Genomic DNA, 19,903 nt, shown 5'->3' with positions numbered 1-19,903 from the left:
CTGCGGCACCCCACAATCTAGTGTGCGCCGCTGGGACAGCTCACCCCCAATTGCCACCCTTTGTCCCCGTCCCTTGAGGAAGGAGGAAAGCCATTGTAGGGCCGACCCCCTAACCCCTATGTCGGCGAGGCGGCGGGTCAGTAACTGATGGTCGACCGTGTCGAACGCAGCCAACAGATCTAACAACATCAGCACCGCCACGCCACGCCGCCTCAATCCAGATGCCGCTCAAGGTCATGTACCAAGGCGACCAGCACTGTCTCTGTCCCATGGTTTGGGCGAAAGCCGGACTGGCAGGGGTCTAGGATGGAAGCGTCATCCAGGAAGCCCTGGAGCTGCAACGCCACTGCCCTCTCTATAATTTTACCTAAAACTGGTAAATTAGAGACCGGTCGGTAATTTGCCAATTCGGCCGGGTCTGCTGTACTCTTTTTCAGGAGGGGACGGACCATAGCCTCTTTCAAAGGTGCTGGAAAACGCCCCTCTGAGAGGGACCTATTTATGATGTCCCATAAAGGACATCTGAGCTCCCTCTGGCAAGATTTAATCAGCCAGGAGGGGCAAGGGTCCAAATCACAAGTTGTTGGGCGTGCAGTCGAGAGAATTCTGTCAACTTCCTCCAGGCTGAGTGTGTCGAAGTGATCCAGAACTAAATCAGAAGACAGGCACGGAGCCTCAAGTTCATGTACTGTATCCAATGTGATAGGCAGGTCCTGGCGGAGCGATGTGATCTTATCTGCAAAAAATTTCGCAAAAGCCTCACAGCCTATCTCTCATGTTTGGTCTGCCTTGAGGCAGTGTAGTAAGATTGCCAATTATTCTAAATAATTGTGCCGGGCGCAAATTTGCAGACGCAATCCTAGCCGCAAAGTAATCTTTCTTTGCGGCCTTGACTGCCATCTCATAAGCCTTCATAAACGCTCTATAGGATGTTCTCGTCGCTTTGTCATGAGTATGCCGCCACTGCCTCTCTAGCCGTCTGAGCCCCTGTTTCAGCTGTCGTAGCGCCGAGGTGTACCATGGAGCCAGCCTCTCACGAGGGCGCAGAGGGCGTCGAGGTGCGATCTCGTTGATAGCCCTGGATAGCCAGTTTTGCCAGGTCTCAACCAGGTCATCAAGTGAATCGCCAGGGGGTCAGGGATCCCGCAGAGCCGTTTGGAACCATTGCGGGTCCATCAGGCGCTGCGGGCGAGCCAAAATAGGCTCGCCGCCCATACAGGGTTGAGGCGGCGCTTCCATACGGGCGTTGAGGGCTAGGTGATCCGACCATGGCACCGCTTCTGCCGCGATATCATTCACCAAAATCCCGGACGCAAAGATCAGGTCTAATATGTGCCCTTCCTGGTGCATAGGAGTTGTAACAAATTGAGAGAGTCCTAGTGTTGCCATGGAAGACACTAGACCCGTCGCCTGATTGGGGGCCACGTCATCTGCGTGGACATTGAAATCACCCAGGACTATAAGCCCTGGGTATTCCAATGCCCAGCCCACCACCGCCTCCATCAGGGATGGTAAGGCGCTGGCTGGTGTGTTAGGCGGATGGTACACCAGCCAGATCGCCAACCCCCCACGCCAGACCGGCACATTCAATGCCATCGATCGTTGGGGCCGGGAGAGCCCGGAAGGAGTAACCCTCCCGTATGAATAGCGCCACACCTCCCCCTGCCTGCTAGTCCACAATTGGTGAAAGACTGAGTAACCCGGGGGGGGGGGGGGGTCATCTGGGTAAGAGCCACCGTCTCCCCATCTCGCATCCAGGTCTCGGTCACGCAAGCCAGGTCCATATCCTGCCGGAGCAGGAACTCCCTAAGGATCGAGCTCTTGTTATTTACGGACCTGGCATTTCATAACACCAATGACGGAGACGGGCAATTCCTCTTGGCCCCACTACCTGTCACCGTTGAGATGGGAAGTAGACTGGAAGGAGGCCGAGCACTATTTTGTCTCTGCCTCCTTCCTTTATAATTCTGTCCATTCCCACAGTCATACCTTCCCCTCCCAGGAGCACTAGAATCTCCTGGCCAAGCATCCACACCTATGCCCGGTATGGTCTTAGTAATACTAGGACGACCTTCCCTTCCCACTTAGATTATCTTAAACTCACAAATTAAGTTCCCACCCCACCATCCACTTCAACCCCGATTATCAGACTCACTATTTATTTACTCAGTCTTCCATCAATCGCGGACTAGCGGGCGGGGGGGAGGAGTGGCATTATTTGCACGGGAGGCTTACTCCTTTAGGGCGCTCCCGGCCCCAAAGATTGAGGGCATTGAATGTGCCGGTCTGGCGTGGGGGGATGGAGAGGGGTTGGCGATTTGGCTGGTGTACCGTACGCCTAACGCACCGGCCAACGCCTTACCGTCCCTGCTCGAGGCGGCGACAGGCTGGGCGTTGGAGCACCCAAGGCTGATAATCCTGGGTGACTTCAACGTCCATGCTGATGACCCGTCCTCCATGGCGACACTGGGACTCTCTCAATTTGTTGCAACCCCCACCCACCAGGCCGGACACATGTTAGACCTGATCTTTGCGGCTGGGATTGTAGTGAGCGATATAACCGCAGAGGTGGTGCCATGGTCGGATCACTTTGCCCTCAAGGCCCGTGTAGATATGCCTCCCCAAACCTGTTTAGGCGAGGAGCCGATTATGGCTCGCCCGCGGAGCCAAATGGACCCGGAACGGTTCCAGATGGCTCTGCGGGATCCCTGGCCCTCTGGCGACTCCCTCGATGGCCTGATTGAGACCTGGAATAGCCGGCTCTCTAGGGCCATTGAGGAGATCGCACCTCGGCGCTCTCTGCGGCCTCGGACTAAGCTGGCTCCGTGGTATACCCCGGAATTACGCCAGCTGAAACAAGGCGTTAGACGGCTAGAGAGGCAATGGCGGCGTACTCGTGACGAGGCGACTAGAACATCTTATAGGAAGTTTATGAAGTCCTATGAGATGGCAACCAAGGCCACAAAGAAAACATACTTTGCGGCTAAGATTGCATCTGCAAATTCGCGCCCAGCCCAATTATTTAGAATAATTCGGAACCTGACTACGTTGCCTCAAGGCAACTTAAAAGCTAAGGAATTGGAGATTGGCTGTGAGGCTTTTGCGAAATTTTTTGCGGATAAGGTCCAATCGCTCCGCCATGACTGCCCTGCCAATTTGGAGGCAGTAAGTGAACTCGAAGCCCAATGCGTGTTTTCTGATTTAACTCTGGATTGCTTCGACCCGCTCAGCTTGGAGGAGGTCGACAGAATTCTTGGTACTGCACGATCCACGACTTGTGACCTGGACCCATGCCCCTCCTGGCTAATTAAGGCCTGCCAGGAGGAACTAAGATATCCTATACGGGATATTATAAATCGATCTCTTTCAGAGGGTGTTTTTCCAACACCCCTGAAAGAGGCATTGGTCCGCCCTCTCTTGAAAAAACCGTCATCAGACCCGGCCGAATTGGCACACTACCGGCCGGTCTCAAATTTGCCCTTTTTGGGCAAAATTATCGAGAGGGCTGTGGCGGTGCAGTTACAGGAATTTCTGGAGGATGCTTCCGTCTTAGACCCATGCCAGTCCGGCTTCCGCCCGGGCCATGGGACGGAAACAGTCCTGGTCGCCCTCATGGATGACGTCCGACGACAACTGGATCGAGGCGGCTCGGCGGTACTGCTGTTGCTAGACCTATCGGCTGCGTTCGATATGGTCGACCATCGGCTGCTGACCCGTCGCCTCGCTGACGCAGGAATTCGGGGGCTAGCCTTACAGTGGCTCTCCTCCTTTCTTGACGGTCGGGGACAAAGGGTGGCAATTGGGGGGGAGCTGTCTCAGAGGCACCCACTTCATTGTGGTGTGTCCCAGGGAGCAGTTCTCTCCCCGATGTTGTTTAACATCTTTATGCGCCCCCTTGCCCAGATTGCACGGAGGTATGGGCTGGGTTGTCATCAATATGCAGATGACACCCAGCTCTATCTATTGATGGACGGCCGGGCTGGTGAGGTCCCTATAAACTTGGACCGGGCATTACAAGCCGTGGCTGACTGGCTCAGGCTGAGCGGGTTGAAGTTGAATCCGGCGAAGACTGAGGTCCTTTGCGTGGGCCGCGGCGGACCGGGAGGGGAGATTACCCTACCGGCTTTTGACGGTGCGCCACTGGTACCAGTGCGCAAAGTCAAGAGTCTGGGAGTGCTACTGGAATCCTCTCTATCAATGGAGGCCCAGATAGCCGCCACTGCTAGATCCGCCTTCTTCCATCTCAAGAGGGCGAGGCAGCTGGCTCCCTTCTTGGAGCGCAGCGACCAAGCAACTGTGATCCACGCAACGGTCACTTCGAGACTAGACTACTGCAATGCCCTCTACATGGGGCTGCCCTTATACCAAACACGGAGGCTTCAGGTAGTCCAGAACGCGGCGGCCAGGCTGCTGGAGGGACTACCACGGTGGGAACCTGCGCGGCCTGGGCTGCGGGATCTGCATTGGCTGCCGGTTGTGTACCGTGTTCGCTATAAAGTGCTGGTTATTACCTTTAAAGCCCTATATGGCCGAGGACCTGCCTACCTAAGGGACCGCCTCTCCCCATATGTGCCCCAGAGAGCACTGAGATCTAGCTCTCAGAACTTACTAACAATCCCTGGGCCAAGAGATGCTAGGTTGAAGGCTACTAGGGAGCAGGCCTTCTCGGTGATGGCCCCTCGTTGGTGGAACCACCTTCCAGAGATGGTGCGAGCCCTGCGGGACCTGAACCAATTCCGCAGGGCTTGCAAAACATTTCTTTTCCAGCTTGCCTTTGAGATGGAACCCGATTAATCTGACGTATGCACATCTAGCCATCTTATAGATATTATGATCACAGTATTTTAGCACCCATTTATATTTTATCTATTTTAAATTAATTTATTATATAATTGATATATTAAAATTGTTTACATTGTTTTATATGAATCATGGGATTTCCATGTCTGTTAGCCGCCCTGAGCCCGCTTCGGCGGGGGAGGGCGGGATATAAAAATAAAGTTATTATTATTATTATTAATCAATAATTAGTATAAAGTCCACCCTAATATTCCCCCCTAATTGATTAGTCAAGATTAACCAATTTCATTCTCAGCATTTTAATAAGAAAATCCCCCCAATTTAAATCCCCCCAATTAATCTGCTAAAAATATAAATATATAAATATATAGTAATAAATCCATAATCCCAATCAATTGACTAAAATCCAATTAATTAATTAATAGTAATTTCCAATCAAAATAGTGGTCAGTAGAAAATCTATTGGATCTCTATGGTCTAAGTTGCATACAGCTGCAGAAATAAAGAGGTGGGTTTCACATATTTCTGAATCTGAGCTTCTTAGAGGGGAGATTAATGATAATGAAGAAAAAGAGTTGGTTTTACACCCGGCCTTCACCACCCGAGGGAGTCTCGGAGCAGTGTACAATCACCTTCCCTTCCTCTCCCCACAGCAGCCACCCTGGGAAGTAGGTGGGGTGGAGAGAGCTCTGAGAGAACTGTGACTGGACCAAGGTCACCCAGCTGGCTGCATGTGGAGGAGGAGTGAAGAATCAAACTCGGTTCTCCAGATTAGAGTCCACTGCTCTTAACTACTACACCAAGTGGATTTCAGGGCATTGCAGTCTTTCTAATTTGGCGGTCACTAGGAAGTTTCTAATGGGAACCCACAGATTACAGGTCCTTGTGCAAGCTTCTTTTCAATTGCATCTAAAGTTCGCAAAGATATATTATGTTCTAAAGTCAAATTTACCCTATTTCCTACTGTTATCATATTTGAATATTTTGTAAGCATTTTAGTATTTAAGCTTTGTTTTTTTAGCTTTTGTACATTTTTTCTGATTTGTACTGGTCATTGACCGTATTAAAATCGAACGAACGAACAAGTCTGCAGCTAGACCAAACCGGCTCTCTAAAGACCCCTCTGACAGATCTTCGCTCACTCCAGAGAAGTGGTTCGTCACTTACTTTTTGGATCATGATGGTGAAGGGCCCCAGCATCTGAAACCCTCGTGCGAAATACATGACGTTGCACCAGCCAAGCACCAGAGCAATGGACAGGGGGACCACCTCTCCTGTAGCGCTGGTGAGACGCATCACCATGGTCGCCAGGATCATACAGGCGTACGTGATGCTGTAAAAAGAGCAGGGAGGGTCACGCATCAGGGAGGGTCCCCAGCCTTCCCAAAATCACAGGACTTTATAGTCTACAGTTGCTGAGCCGAGCCTAGTAATCGGCAGGAGAGTTGGAGGCAGGGATGTGGTGGTGGGGTATGGCATTGCCAGCGTGACAGTATCACTTCCAGGGAAAACCACAGAGTTTCTGGTGATTCCTAGAGCTGCCTGCCTTCATTTCCAGGTTCCCCCTGGAAGTGGCACTGTCATGCCGGCAATGCTGCTTTTAATTCTTCCCCCACCATTGCTCCACGCATACCCTCCCCCCAGGGGTTTTATGGTAGAAAAAGCACAGCAGAAACTCATTTGCACATTTGGCCACACCCCCTGACATCACCATTGTTTCACACAGGGCTTTTTTTGTGGGAAAAAACCCAGCAGGAATACATTTGCATATTAGGCCACACCTCCTGATGCAAATCCAGCCGGAACTGCGTTCCTGCTTTTAAAAAGCCCTGCCCTCTCCCACTGGGAGCTTGGGAGACCTACTTCAGGTCGTTCGAGCCCCTACAAAACCAAGGAAAGGATCTTACATGATGACATGGAAAGGTCCTCCAAGAATCGTTTGTCCAAAGTACTTGGTGGCTCCAACTCTGACAATATCTGGAATCTGAGAGAGGGAGAGAGAGAGAGCATCGTTGATCAACTGAATGGTCTTTTTAAGGAACAAACCCTTGTAGATAAGCCATGCTATCCATCCTTATGGTCAAAACTCCAGGCATGCAGTTGCCACTGGCAACCTAAACCATCTCTCGTGGTTGACAAACACATCACTGAAGGCCTCCAGAATCTTTTTTTAATGTTAGAACTCAGCCCTAGATTAACTACAGTCAGAGCTTTTTTGTAGCAGGAACTCCTTTGCATAATAGGCCACACACCCCTGATGTAACCAGTCCTCCTGGAGCTTACAGTAGGCTCTGTAAGAAGAGCCCTGTAAGCTCTTGGAGGATTGGTTACATAAGAGAGGTGTGGCTTAATATGCAAATGAGTTCTTGCTACAAAAAGAGTCCTGGCTACAGTCATTGCAACAAACATGTTAAGTGGCCTTCTCTCACGAGAGAATCAGAGTGAGGCTAGGGGAGGCAGGAAAGAGTAGAAAAACTGTTCCATATGAGCCCAACTCCCCCTCTCTGGGACTCCCATATTTGTGTACATTGAGAAGTCCTGGCTCCCAGAATGCTAAAAGCCTAGATAAAATATTCAGTTGGACATCAAAAAACAAGCCCATGCATTTTTTATCCTCACAACAACCCTTTTAGGTCGGCTAGGCTGAGAGCGCATGACCGGCCCCAGGTTCCCCTGCAAGTTTCCATGGTACAAGCCTGGATTTGAACCTGGATTTCCCAGGACCTAGTCTGACACTTTTAACCACTACAGCATGCTGGCTCTCGAAGATAACCTCTAAGATAACAACTCTGGATGGTTCTTTTCCAGCTGTATCTTTTGTAAGTCTCTTTTTTTTAAATGCCTTTTACAGCATTTACAGAGAGCAAGACTTCCTACATTCGCATTCATGAATATGCTCACAGCCCTGACCTGGGTAGCCCAAGCTAGCCTGATCTCATCAGATCTCGGAAGCTAAGCAGGTTCAGCTCTGGCAGGTATCTGGACGGGCAACCTCCAAGGAATACCAGGGCTGAGATGCAGAGGCAGGCAATGGCAAAGCACTGCTGAAGGTCTCTTGCTCGAAAGCCCCACAGGGTTGCCGTAAGCCGGCTGTGACTCGACAGCCTTTTGCACCACCAACCGCCTTGTCGACTTCCTTTCAGTGCTTACCGGTTTGGAACACGAGTCCATATCTACAATAGAGAGGCGCTGAGGCGGTTCCTCTTACCTCCAGAACCAAGATCACGATGGCCCCAATCACAGTGATGAGCTCACCCACCAGTCTGATGTCGTCCTCTGGAGTGGCGTAAGATTCCTGAAAAAGGAAATGTGACGCGTGCTGTCAGAAACACCACCTAGCCCAGCTGCAATATCTTCCCGCGGGCTAATCTTGTTGCGTCCCCTGCTCACCTCAAAATGCAGGCGATCACCTAGACGCGGCCAGTGTACAGTTGAGTTTCCAGCTGTGTGTTCCCCCATGACCTTTAGGGGGTTAAACTGGATGAGGGGTTAAGAGACCTGTGGATGCCTTTAATGCTTAACTTCATCTTTGCAGCCCCAAAGCAGGCAAGGAGAACATGGGTGCCCTCCTCCCACAGGATGCCTTTCCTTTCCTGGCTCTATGTGATCCAAACTAAAGACATGTAGGATTGAGATTTACAGGGCTTTTTTTGTAGCAGGAACTCCTTTGCATATTAGGCCACACACACCCTGCTGTAGCCAAGCCTCCCAGAGCTTCCAGGGCTCTTAGTACAGGGCCTACTGTAGCTCCAGGAGGCTTGGCTACATGAGGTAGGTGTGGCCTAATATGCAAAGCAGTTCCTGCTACAAAACAAACTCTGCCCAACCATCTCCCTTTCCATTCTTTCTCCGGCCCCTTTTGTTTTATGGGATTGACATCCCAAACATGCAGGGTGGCGTGAGAGTAGGCAGGGCTTTTTTTGTGTAGCAAGAACTCCTTTACATATTAGGCCACACGCCCCTGATGTAGCCAATCCTCCAAGAGCTTTTAATACAGGGCCTACTGCAAAGGACCTCCTGCTACAAAAAAAGCCCCGGGGATTTAGCTTTGGAAAACGGTGGGAAGATCCAGTCTAAAATCGGCCATTGTCAAAAGAGAGCTGATTTCTTTCCCACGTGGTGGGTCAGCAAGCCAGCAGCAGTTTTGGAGATCCGGTTAGAGAAACTGCTGAATACCTTGAACATTTCTCCCCCTTTTAATCCAGAGATTTTTTTTTTTAACTTCTTTGCTTATAGAGTTTAGGGGTTTATACAGGGCTCGGTACATTATCTTATGGTAGCGCTAAGATTTGTTTTCTCTAGGCATTGGATAGTTACAATCCCGTCAAGCTAAACAAGACAAGAGAGATCAGGCGGCATCACTTAACAGAAGGCAACTTCATGTGTCTGTTGTGTGTTCAAAAATTTCTACAGGAAGGCCCTGACTTGGATAGCCTAGGTAAGCCCAATCTTGTCAGACCTCAGAAGCCATGCAAGGTTGACTCTGGGAAGTATTTGGATGGAGACCTCCAAGGAATACCAGCAGCTGGGAGGGCAGGTTTTATTTAGCCACCTCCCTGAACATCTCCCATGCCCCCAGTAGGGGTGTCACCAGAGGTTGCCATGACTTCCAGGCGCACACATACAAAAATACCCCCATGTTTTTTTCCTAAAGATATCATTTGCATTATGCTAGGTGGGGAAGCTGGTTGTTAATCAGAGCTCTAACAGAAAATATAGACAACTGGTTCAGATATGGTCTCCTGTAATAATCTAGACCTTACCTGCAAGGATTTCTGAATGAATATCACGTTGTCTCTTTCATCTGTTCTGTTATAGATCCGGCGTTTCAGAGGCCGGTAGACACAACACATTGTGAAGCAGATCATATACAATATGTAGAACACCGCCAAGATGCAGAAATACGGCCTTCCATACTTATTCCACTTCAGGTTTACCAGCTCGCTCATGGGGGTCAGGTCTAGGATGCGCCGAGCCTAGAGAAGAGAAAGAAGAGATTAGTCAAGCGGCTCTTCCCAAGGAGAACAGCCCCACCCCCCAAGCAAGTGAATCTGAAGGATATGACAAGAAGTACAAATAGGGTTGCCAAGTCCCCTGCGTTCTCCAGCTGGTGGGGGGCTGGCGGGGGGGAACTCCCCCCTACGTCGCCGGCACATAAGGGGAGGTTCCCCCAGCCCAATGTAGGCTGGTGGGTTAGGAACTTCCCGGGTGGGGGAACCCCGACCTGGACTGGGGGTCTTGGCAGCCCTAAGTACAAAAGATGGAGCTCACATCAGATTTAAAAGACAAAGTATCTCACTAGTATTTTCATCCCGCTTGTTCTCCAAGGAGAATAGCCATAATTCTCCCTCCCCTCTTGTAGCTTCACATTAATCTGGGGGAGGTGGGGGGGAGGCTAGGCTTAAGAAACGTGCTTGGCCCAAGATCACTCAGTGAACTTCACGGCAGAGTGAGAATTTGAACTCAGGTCTCCGAGATCCTCCTCTGACACTCCAACAGCTGCCGGTTGTATCACGAAAATGAGTACAATTTCGATTCCAAACCAGGATTATTGTCAGTGTTGATAAACTGGCACAACCACAGCTGAATCATTCAGGATGGCGGCCTAGGCCCAGGCTGGAACTCCACCTTTCTACTTCCTGTTTCCTGTCCTACAATACTACATCTCCCAGCAAACTCCTATATCTAAGAACACCACACTATGCATGCTCTCTGAACTGAAATAAAGGACTAATACAAAACTCTAAGATTTTTTTTATTTTCTGGCGCTTGATGGGCAACACTGGAACATCAGCACTTTTGATGTTACTAGAAGCTTTGATACCCTGGTGTCCCTATGCCTAGAAGACTGCTGGAAAACCATAGTGTTAGAGGCATGTACTGTAATTTCCTCTCCCCAAATACCTCTCTGTTTTTAGTGGTGACAATAAGTTGCAGGAGAGACTGGTCATCACCCCACGAGTCAATTTCTGTGAGGTCATACAAGATGGATGTCAAAGGCCCATAGGTCCACTGGACATGCTTTCTTCTTTGCATTAGGTGCTGGAACATCTGATCATTGGAAAGCAAAGAAACCCCCTTAATTAGAAGAAGAAGAGATGTTTTTTACGCTCTGCTTTTCACTACACAATGGCGCCTCAGAGCAGCTTGCAACTGCCTTCCCTTCCTCTCCTAGACTAGGACGGATTCCCCACCTCTTTCGTGCAGCAAACAAGATCCTCTAAAAACCAGCTTCTGTTTGCCACACGAAAAAGGCAAAGCGAGTTGCAGCCCCCAGGCAGATAGTGTGAAATCCAACAGAAGCTCCATAGAGAAGAGGAGCGTGAGAGTGGCATAAGGCTAGTGGGGAATCGGTCTAGATTAGAGCAGGGGCGGGCAGCCAACAAGACCCTGCCTCCCCCACCTTCTGCTGGTTGTCAGTCACAAGCTGGTGATCCTAGTGCTGCCACAAAATGGCCGTAGTGGAGGCAGGGCCAATATCGGCACATCAGCCTTGGAAGACAGTGTCAATCATAAAACGCCCAGAGGCTGCAAGCCAAATGTCCAGCTTCAGTGGAAGAAGCTGCTTGGGATCGGCCCTCTCTGCAGGTGCAAAGGCAATGCCTCTTGGACTCTACCAAAGTACCCGAAGAAACAGAGGAGGGCTGGGCTTGGCTCTTTGCTTTGGTTAAGAGATGCTGTTGGGTTCTGACTAACAAAGGGAAGAGCAGGCTTCCTGTATGGCTGCAGGGAGAAACCTCCATGTGCAGAAAGGCTATGACTAGAGATGTAAAAGTTCCAAAAATTTTGAAGCTTGGAATAAAACCCAGGTTTTTTTTCCATTTTTTTTCCAGAAAAAAATGGAAATTTTTGGAAAAATTGAAAAAAAAATGCTACATTAGCACTTCTTTTTTCTTTTCCAGATTGAAAGTCATTCTGTTACTTTATGAACATAAAATATGACTATGGACAATTTTATTTGGCATGAAATTATCACAACTAGCATATTAAAAATATAGTGTATCCAAACAATTATTACAAACATTTACTTTTTAAATAATATCTATTTGTAATTGTAACAAACGGAGCAACGCTCTCCTGAACTGTTTACTAGTTTATGTGGAACAGACAAAAAAAACCCTCTACGAAACGATTTTTAAAAATCCATAAGTAACAATTATTCATATTTCCTCTCCACAGTATTAAATAAAAATAAAAAACTCATTCTCATAAAAAGAACTGAAGAGGGGGGAAGTGTATAGAAGGGAGCGTAGGACTAAGTTTCAATGAATGGGCATGATCTAGGACTTGCTTGTCCTCAGTGCACAGAAATTAGAACAATCTGATACCATACATATTTTTTAGAAGTGATTTGGAAAATATTTGAACACCTTGTCTTAAAATATTTTATTCATCATAGTAAAATAAAACATCCCATAATCATTTTTTTCCCTTTCCTTTCCTTTTTTTTTCCAATTTTTCAGAAAAAAACAAAAGGCTTTAGGATAAAAAAACAGTTTTTTCCCCCAAATTTTTCCAGGCCTTCACATCTCTAGCTGTGACTTTGGCCAAGCTGAAGGCATGTGGCTGTAGCCCATGAGGGTCTCAGTTCTAGGTTCCATCCGATTGCATTCCCTAGACTCCAGAAGCAAGTGGGTGTCAGGTTACCCCAGGGCATAAGAACATAAGAGAAGCCATGCTGGCTCAGGCCAAAGGCCCATTCAATCCAACACTCTGGGCGATTTCCCACACAGCTTACCGAAGAGTGAAGTCCCTCCTCACCGCGCAGCGTCTGCTCGGATTTCCCACCAACTGCTCCGCGGATTCAGGAAGTGCCGGACCTTTTGCGTCTCAAATGGAAATCACTAAAACCCTAGTTTACGTTAGCGACGCAAAAGGTCCGGCACTTCCTGAATCCGCGGAGCAGTTGGTGGGAAATCCGAGCAGACGCTGCGCGGTGAGGAGGGACTTCGCTCCTCGGTAAGCTGTGTGGGAAATCGCCCTCTGTGTCACACAGTGGCCAAAAAACCCCAGGTGCCATCAGGACACCACAATAAGACCGTTGTTCTAAAATGTCTACAGGTTGTAACAAATTTAAATCCCGGAGGCAGCAAGACCTGCCCCTGCACCAGCTCACTCACCACGGTGTTGCCTTCCACACCCGCCAGCTTAAACGGAGTGAGCCCCTCGTTATTGGGGACGGAGTCCAGGGCTCCCAGCTCCTCGTCTTCCTTTGTGTAGCAGAGAAACAGGTTGTACATTTGACACACAGACGCTTTGTTGGGCTGCAGCACCAAGACGTGCAGAACGGTGTTACCTGTAGTGGCACAAAAAGAAAAATCACGAATCACTCCTGAATTCAGCTACTATCGCTGAGAGAAGACCCTAAGATATATCTAATTGCTCAATGCCTGAGTTCGATCTCAGTGGAAGCTGGGTTCAGGTAGCTGGTTTAAGGCTGACTCAGCCTTCCGTCCATCTGAGGTCAGTAAAATGAATACCCAGCTTGCTGGGGGGCAGGGAGTGGAATTCTAGCAGGAGATCCTTTGCATATTAGGCCACACACCCCTGATGTAGCCAATCCTCCAAAAGCTTACAAACAGCCTTGTAAGCTCTTGGAGGATTGGCTACATCAGGGGTGTATGGCTTAATATGCAAAGGAGCTTCTGCTAGAATTCCACCCCTGGCTGGGGGTAAAGTGTAAATGACTGGGGAAGGCAACGGCAAAACATCCGTAAAAAATCTGCTGTGAAAACATTGTGAAAGCAACGTCACTTCAGAGTCAGAAATGACTGGTGCTTGCACAGGGCATTACCTTTACCTTTTTAGACTAACAAAATTGGACTCTTACTCTTCTCTGCTGCTACAGACAGACTAACACGGTTACCCATCTCAATCTATTTCTGTGAGACGGTATTAAAAATGGATCTTAGTTTCTCCCACAGGAAGAATCAGGATATTATGAAGCACCAGCCAGGATTGCTTAGAATACATCCTTTAGCATCCTGCCTCCCCTGTCCAGATACTGACAGCTCAAAGCAGTCAGAGGTCCACACAGGGCAGAGAATCCACAGAACTCCCCCTCTCCCCCAGAGCACATTCCTCCCCCCCAAGACCCACAGGGCTCCTAGGAAGATCTCCTACCTAAGGAGTCTTGCACTCCGGTGTCTGCACCATTTTCAATCAGCAGCTGCACAATCGATTCGCTCCCTGCACAGGCGGCGAAAGACAAAATGTGCTCACCTGAGAAAGGAAGAGGGGGAAAAATAATGGTGCTGAGGAGGATTAAATAAAGCAAACAACTTCAAGAGCACAAGTTCCCATTGCATTTCAGAGGAGGAGGAACTGGGAGCAAGGCTCAGAGGCCAAAGTTTCAAAGGTCCCGTATCGTGGAGATAGTCAAGATTAAAAACAGGACACTGTGCAGCTAGTTCAAGGGGACAATTTAATTTTCCACACCAAAAGCTATTTCTCTTGTGTGGTGATGCTGTCACATGACGCATTTCCTTGCCATAGTTCTGGGAATTGTTCGTCTGGACTCTGGAAGGGGAGCCAAACGTTGTCTAACGGAGACTCCTAGTCCATTCACTGCAAAAACTACAAATCCCAGGGTTCCTTGGGATAGGAAAATGATTGTCGTGACCATCTGTGGTGTAGCTATGCCCATTATCTGTGGCTGGCGGGAAAATGCACAACATCAATATTACGGGAAAGCCTGTCGAAATGTTTTGAGGTACAGACAGAACTTTTTTTTGTAGCAGGAACTCCTTTGCATATTAGGCCACACACCCCTGATGTAGCCAATCCTCCTGGACTTTACAGTAGGCCCTGTAAGAAGAGCCCTGTAAGCTCTTGGAGGATTGGCTACATCAGGGGTGTGTGGCCTAATATGCAAAGGAGTTCCTGCTACAAAAAAAATCCCTGGGTATAGCCTAGGTCGGCACAGTTGTCCGCTCTGGCAACTTCCCACCATCGATCTTTGTCCCCTGTCAACACTTGATAGAGCAGTGAGGGGGAAATGAAAAGGGTGAAACAGCATCCTGTGATGTCACTTCCACCCAGAAGTGCTATCTCCTGCATCGTAGGATACTCCAGAACATCCTGTTAAGTTGTGGTGCCATTTCCAGTTATGCAGCAGAAAGTAGCGTTGTGGAATTGGGGAATGCCATTTGGGTAAGTCTGCCTCACCCCCAGTCTCCTGGGGACTGCCAGCCCAGTACTGGCATTCCTAGCCTAGCTTTATATTGAATATTGCCTCCCAGCACCATGCCACTACCAGGTTGGGCCTGAGGGGACCACCAGGGGCACTGTTAGTGCTACCGGTGTTTGGCTGGGTCTCTGGAGCGACAGTGACAAGCGCTCCCTTCAGTCATCATCTAGGAGCCTCTTGCAGGTTCACAGCCCCAGGATGGCTCAGTTAGCTGTCAGCAAGGGAAGGGCCTTCTCAGTTGTGGCCCCTGCCCTTTGGAATGCACTCTCGGATGACACCTGTGCCCTACTGGACTTGTTTAGTTTCTATAGGGCAAGGCAAGCTGAATTATTTGGTTGGCCTTCAGAGGCTAACCACATGTTTGGGCCATTTTAATAGTGATATAGTGACAGTCATTTTACTACTTTAATGTTAATATTTAATATATGCCAGGAATTATATAGTCTGGCCAATAAAACCTGTTCCCCACTGTGTTTTGAGATTCCTCTCATAACAGGGAAAATGGATTCATAATTTTCCCTTTTATTGACACCCCAGAACCAAAGAGCTTTCTCTCTTCCCAGATGTAATGCCCTGCCCTCTCCCATACTTCTTGGCAGATTTAACAAGACGACCTACTCTCTTAGATACTGTCCTTGTGACCATGCATCCGTTGAAACAGTCCCTCATGTCTTGCTCCACTGTTTGCTATATTCACAGCTTCGTAACTCACTGCTGCGTCCCATTCAGGAGGCTGCTCGGATGCCTTGAAAGTCTGTAGGCTCCTGAGCAGTTTCTCCCCGAAAGACAATGAAATAGTAGCCAAGTTCATTTTTCTGGCCACCATGATACATCAAAGAACTTTGTAACCATAGTTTTAATTGGTAACGATGTTTCTAAATTTTACCTGTATCTTTTGTATATTATGGGTAATTTTTATCCTGTATAACTTGGTAATCCTCTTACTCTGTTTAATTGATTTCTTTTACGCCAATAAAGGCTGATGATGATGAATATTTAATATTTGTTATTTATTTTTATGTTGTTTTTACTTCATTGGTTTTAATGTCGCCATGAGCAGCCGTTGAATTCTAGCAGGAGCTCCTTTGCATATTAGGCCACACACCCCTTGATGTAGCCAATCCTCCAAGAGCTTACAAGGCTCTTTTTTTTTGTAAACTCCTGGAGGATTGGCTACATCAGGGGTGTGTGGCCTAATATGCAAAGCAGCGCCTGCTAGAATTCCACTCCTGGCCACGAGACCCTTTGGGTGAGTGGTGACTAAAAAAATCTAGCAAATAAATCAATTGTGGCAACAAAATACTTGTAGCCAGCCCTGGTTCCCAGAGATTAAAAAAGTCAACTGCAGAGCAAGATAAATGCCCTTTAGTCCTTGCTCTCATTAAATGATAACCTATTATCTCTGGATGCGTACTTTCCCCAGCTAATAGGCCCAGAAACCAATTTCCGCAAAAAACAGCCAGACGAGGGGGGCAGGATTCGAAGACGCCCACCCCTTTCCCTCTCTGGAGTGTGGCAATCTATTCTGAGGGAAAATTAATGAAGGCTCATTACCCAAATGCTTGAAAATTGATGTACTAAGCACAGTTTAATTACCGCCTGGAAAAAAAGGGTAACAGGGGAACCTTATCTAAGCAGAGTGCACTGAATCCTCAGCTCTGTTGAAGTCAGTTGGGAAATTCTGATTTACCTCCACTGGAGATCCAAGCTCTGGAAGCAAACGCAAGCTGCTGAATATTAATAAAAACTCCAGCAGAGCCAGGAATTTGGAGATGAAATAGTCTGCTAAATGCTTACGACAGCAGTATATATATTTTTTGCTGAACTGCTGAAAATGAGATAATATTCCAGAGGCTGATGCATATCTTCACCTCAAATTACATCACTTTGATACTACTTTAATGGCCACAGTTATCTCCCTCTACCAAAAAATCCTGGGAATTGGTAGTTCGGCACAGGTGGCAAGAAATCTGTGAGGAATCTCTAGCCCTGCCACTCCAAACTACAGTTCCCAGGATCCCCCAGGGCAAGGGTATTACTAAGGCACTAATTTAAGACATTGGCATTGAACTTCCCCCAAAAGCAAGAGCTGGGAAATCCCTGGCTGAAATTCTGCATTAGTCACATTTTCCACTCGGGGTGGGGGGACACTGAAACACACGAAGCTGCCTTCTATCAAAACTGGCCGACCCTATCAGACCATCAGACCCGATCCCGTACTCATGGTTGAAAGCAAAGATGCACCTTCCTCCCATCTTCCACCTGGTGATTCCCGCCCCCCTGCAATCTCAACACCATTTTCCTTGCTTGGGTCCCACAACAACAATTCCCACATGCAGCTATGGTTGTCAGCCTCTAGGTGGGGGTCTAGAAATGTTTTGGACGGACCACTGATTTCCAAACTACAGAGATTAGTTCCTCTGGAGAAAATGAGGGCTTTAGAGGGTGGACTGTGGTATACCATACAATGTAAGAGACACTGAAGTCCCTCCCCTCTGAGGTTCCTCCTCTTCCCAAACCTCACCCCTCTGCAGGCTCCACCCCCAAATCTCCAGGAATTCCCCAATCCAGAGTTGACACCCTTACACGCACCGCAGAGCTTTTCTAAACTTTTGTGGGGGAGGGAGGGGTAAGATAATAATTTAGTAAGGAAATATAGCAACAATGTACTATTTCGCTGATTTCATTTTTCAAAAGTAAGTCTCTTTCTTTTTTCCTTGAAGAGTTATAAGGGTAAAGGGCTTGGAGAGCAGAGGCATGGACAGAGAGAATACTGAGACCTTGTTCTCTCTAAGGCAGGAATCCTGTTTCTGGATTGTACTGCTTTATACTTGGAGAGGGGGTTCACACGACAGAATGCTCTGCCACAAAGAAGCATTCTCTCTGTGTAGTAAAACTATCATGTGTGGAAAGAAAATTCTAGTAGCATTCTCCCTGGCATGCTGGTGTTTTGTGCAGAGGGGTTTTTTTTTTAAATGAAAAATATAGAGGCTCAATTCCACTTGTAGCCTGAAAACAGTGCAGACTAAAGACCAACGGATCACCCCAGGAAAAACAAAGCCCAGAAAAAGACAACCCAAAAAGCAGATGGTATCTGGAATGGCAGAACTACCGAAATAGATGAGATTGTCACTCCTGCGCCTGAAGACATATCCAGTGGCTCGCGGGTTATTAATATCAGCCCCTTTCTCAAGCAGAGCTTTTACCAGGCTCATGTTTTTGTTCACCACAGCGATGTGAAGAGCTGTTTGCCCTGCAATATACAAACAGATGCTCTTAGCAGCTTCACGGCATACAACAATTAAGGCAGAAAACGTTATGAGCAGAAACTGCCTCACAATAACCCCTGGGCTAGTTTGTGGGCTAGAAGTCATGTCTTGCTCCACCTGATGTGATAAGCACTGAAAACATAGTACGGCATACATACACTCAACCCAATAACTCTTGGGTGAAAATGGCTATACGGGGTGGGGGGGCCTCAATGGACACTCTGGTATTCGATCTCTATAGCCTTGTCCTGTGTATGAAAATGTTGCTGTCAAATGGACATGAGATTGAGGCAGGTTCTTAAAGATGAACTGGTAGAAATAGTCCCACGCTAATTCTGAGTTGTGGAGAGAGTGAACAGACAAATGTACACACACATGTGAAGCTGCCTTATACTGACTCAGACCCTCAGTCCATCAAGGTAGGTACTGACTGCTGCTCTCCAGGGTCTCAGTTAGAGGTCCTTCTCATCACCTGCTACCTGATCCTTTTATAATTGGAGATGCCAGGGATTGAACTCAGGACCTTCTGCATGCCAAGCAGATGTTCTACACCAAGCCATGGCCCCTCCCCTGTGAAAGATGATGATGATATTGGATTTATACCCCACCCTTCACTCTGAATCTCAGAGTCCCAGAGCAATTTATAATCTCCTTTATTTTCTTCCCTGTGACGTGGGTGGGGCTGAGAGAGCTCTCACAGAAGCTGCCCTTTCAAGGACAGCTCTGTGAGAACTATGGCTGACCCAAGACCATTCCAGCAGCTGCAAGTGAAGGAGTGGAGAATCAAACCCGGTTCTCCCAGATAAGAGTCTGTGCACTTAACCACTACACCAAACTGGCTCTCTCTACACCAAAGGCATAGTGTATAGCTGAGCCTTGGATTAACCACAGAAGAGAGAGGAACACAGAAGCTGTTTTTACCAAAGAGCTTTTGCCCAAACACCAGAGCATCCTATGTTGCTGGTGTGTGCCAGAAGTGACATCACTAGCCATGCCGGGCTTGGCCTCCCCCTACCGCTGGTAAGTCCCCACCTCTTGCTTGGTAAAACTCTAACTCTCATCTTCCCTCTTTGGATCCTTACCTGCATACAGCTCTGATGTCATAGCTTCATTCACCAGGTCTGGTGCTGCATTCATCAGGAGCTGGGCGGCTTCGACGTTATTGTATAAGGCAGCAACATGAAGAGCCGTCTCTCCTACCGCTCCTAGAAAGAGCACGAGGTGTATAGAAGAAGTAGACTGCAGATTTATACCACGCCCTTCTCTCTGAATCAGAGATTCAGAGCGACTTACAATCTCCTATATCTTCTCCCCCCACAACAGACACCCTGTGAGGTGGGTGGGGCTGAGAGAGGTCTCACAGCAGCTGCCCTTTCAAGGACAACTCTGCAAGAGCTATGGTTGACTCAAGGCCATTTCAGCAGCTGCAAGTGGAAGAGTGGGGAATCAAACCCAGTTTTCCCAGATAAGAGTCTGCACACTTAACCACTACACCAAACTGGCTCTCTAGACGCACGCCATTCCACTGATATGCTGAAAGTTCTCCAAGCAAACCTGGAAGCTTGCTCTTATATAGGGGGTGTTCTCTAGGGGTACAGGAACAAGTCCCGTACTTCCCGTTCCTTCTCATCTCTGCTCATGTAGA

General features: G+C 48.2%; 1 protein-coding gene across 1 annotated transcript in view; it reads right to left on the bottom strand.

The window, feature by feature from the left end:
- Window positions 1-19,903, bottom strand: part of LOC132570382 (transient receptor potential cation channel subfamily V member 6-like) — a 263,573-nt gene that overhangs the window by 17,097 nt on the left and 226,573 nt on the right. The window contains exons 4-10 of the mRNA XM_060236948.1: window positions 13,924-14,022; window positions 12,921-13,096; window positions 10,705-10,851; window positions 9,564-9,776; window positions 8,009-8,095; window positions 6,708-6,784; window positions 5,968-6,133 (exon numbers count right to left, since the gene is read on the bottom strand). Of these exons, the coding sequence (XP_060092931.1) occupies window positions 5,968-6,133; window positions 6,708-6,784; window positions 8,009-8,095; window positions 9,564-9,776; window positions 10,705-10,851; window positions 12,921-13,096; window positions 13,924-14,022 (965 nt within the window). The remainder of the gene's footprint in view (window positions 1-5,967; window positions 6,134-6,707; window positions 6,785-8,008; window positions 8,096-9,563; window positions 9,777-10,704; window positions 10,852-12,920; window positions 13,097-13,923; window positions 14,023-19,903) is intronic.

Source organism: Heteronotia binoei, chromosome 4, assembly GCF_032191835.1.
Source record: "Heteronotia binoei isolate CCM8104 ecotype False Entrance Well chromosome 4, APGP_CSIRO_Hbin_v1, whole genome shotgun sequence".
Lineage (NCBI taxonomy): Eukaryota > Metazoa > Chordata > Lepidosauria > Squamata > Gekkonidae > Heteronotia > Heteronotia binoei.
This window is presented reverse-complemented; position numbering and strand designations above follow the sequence as displayed.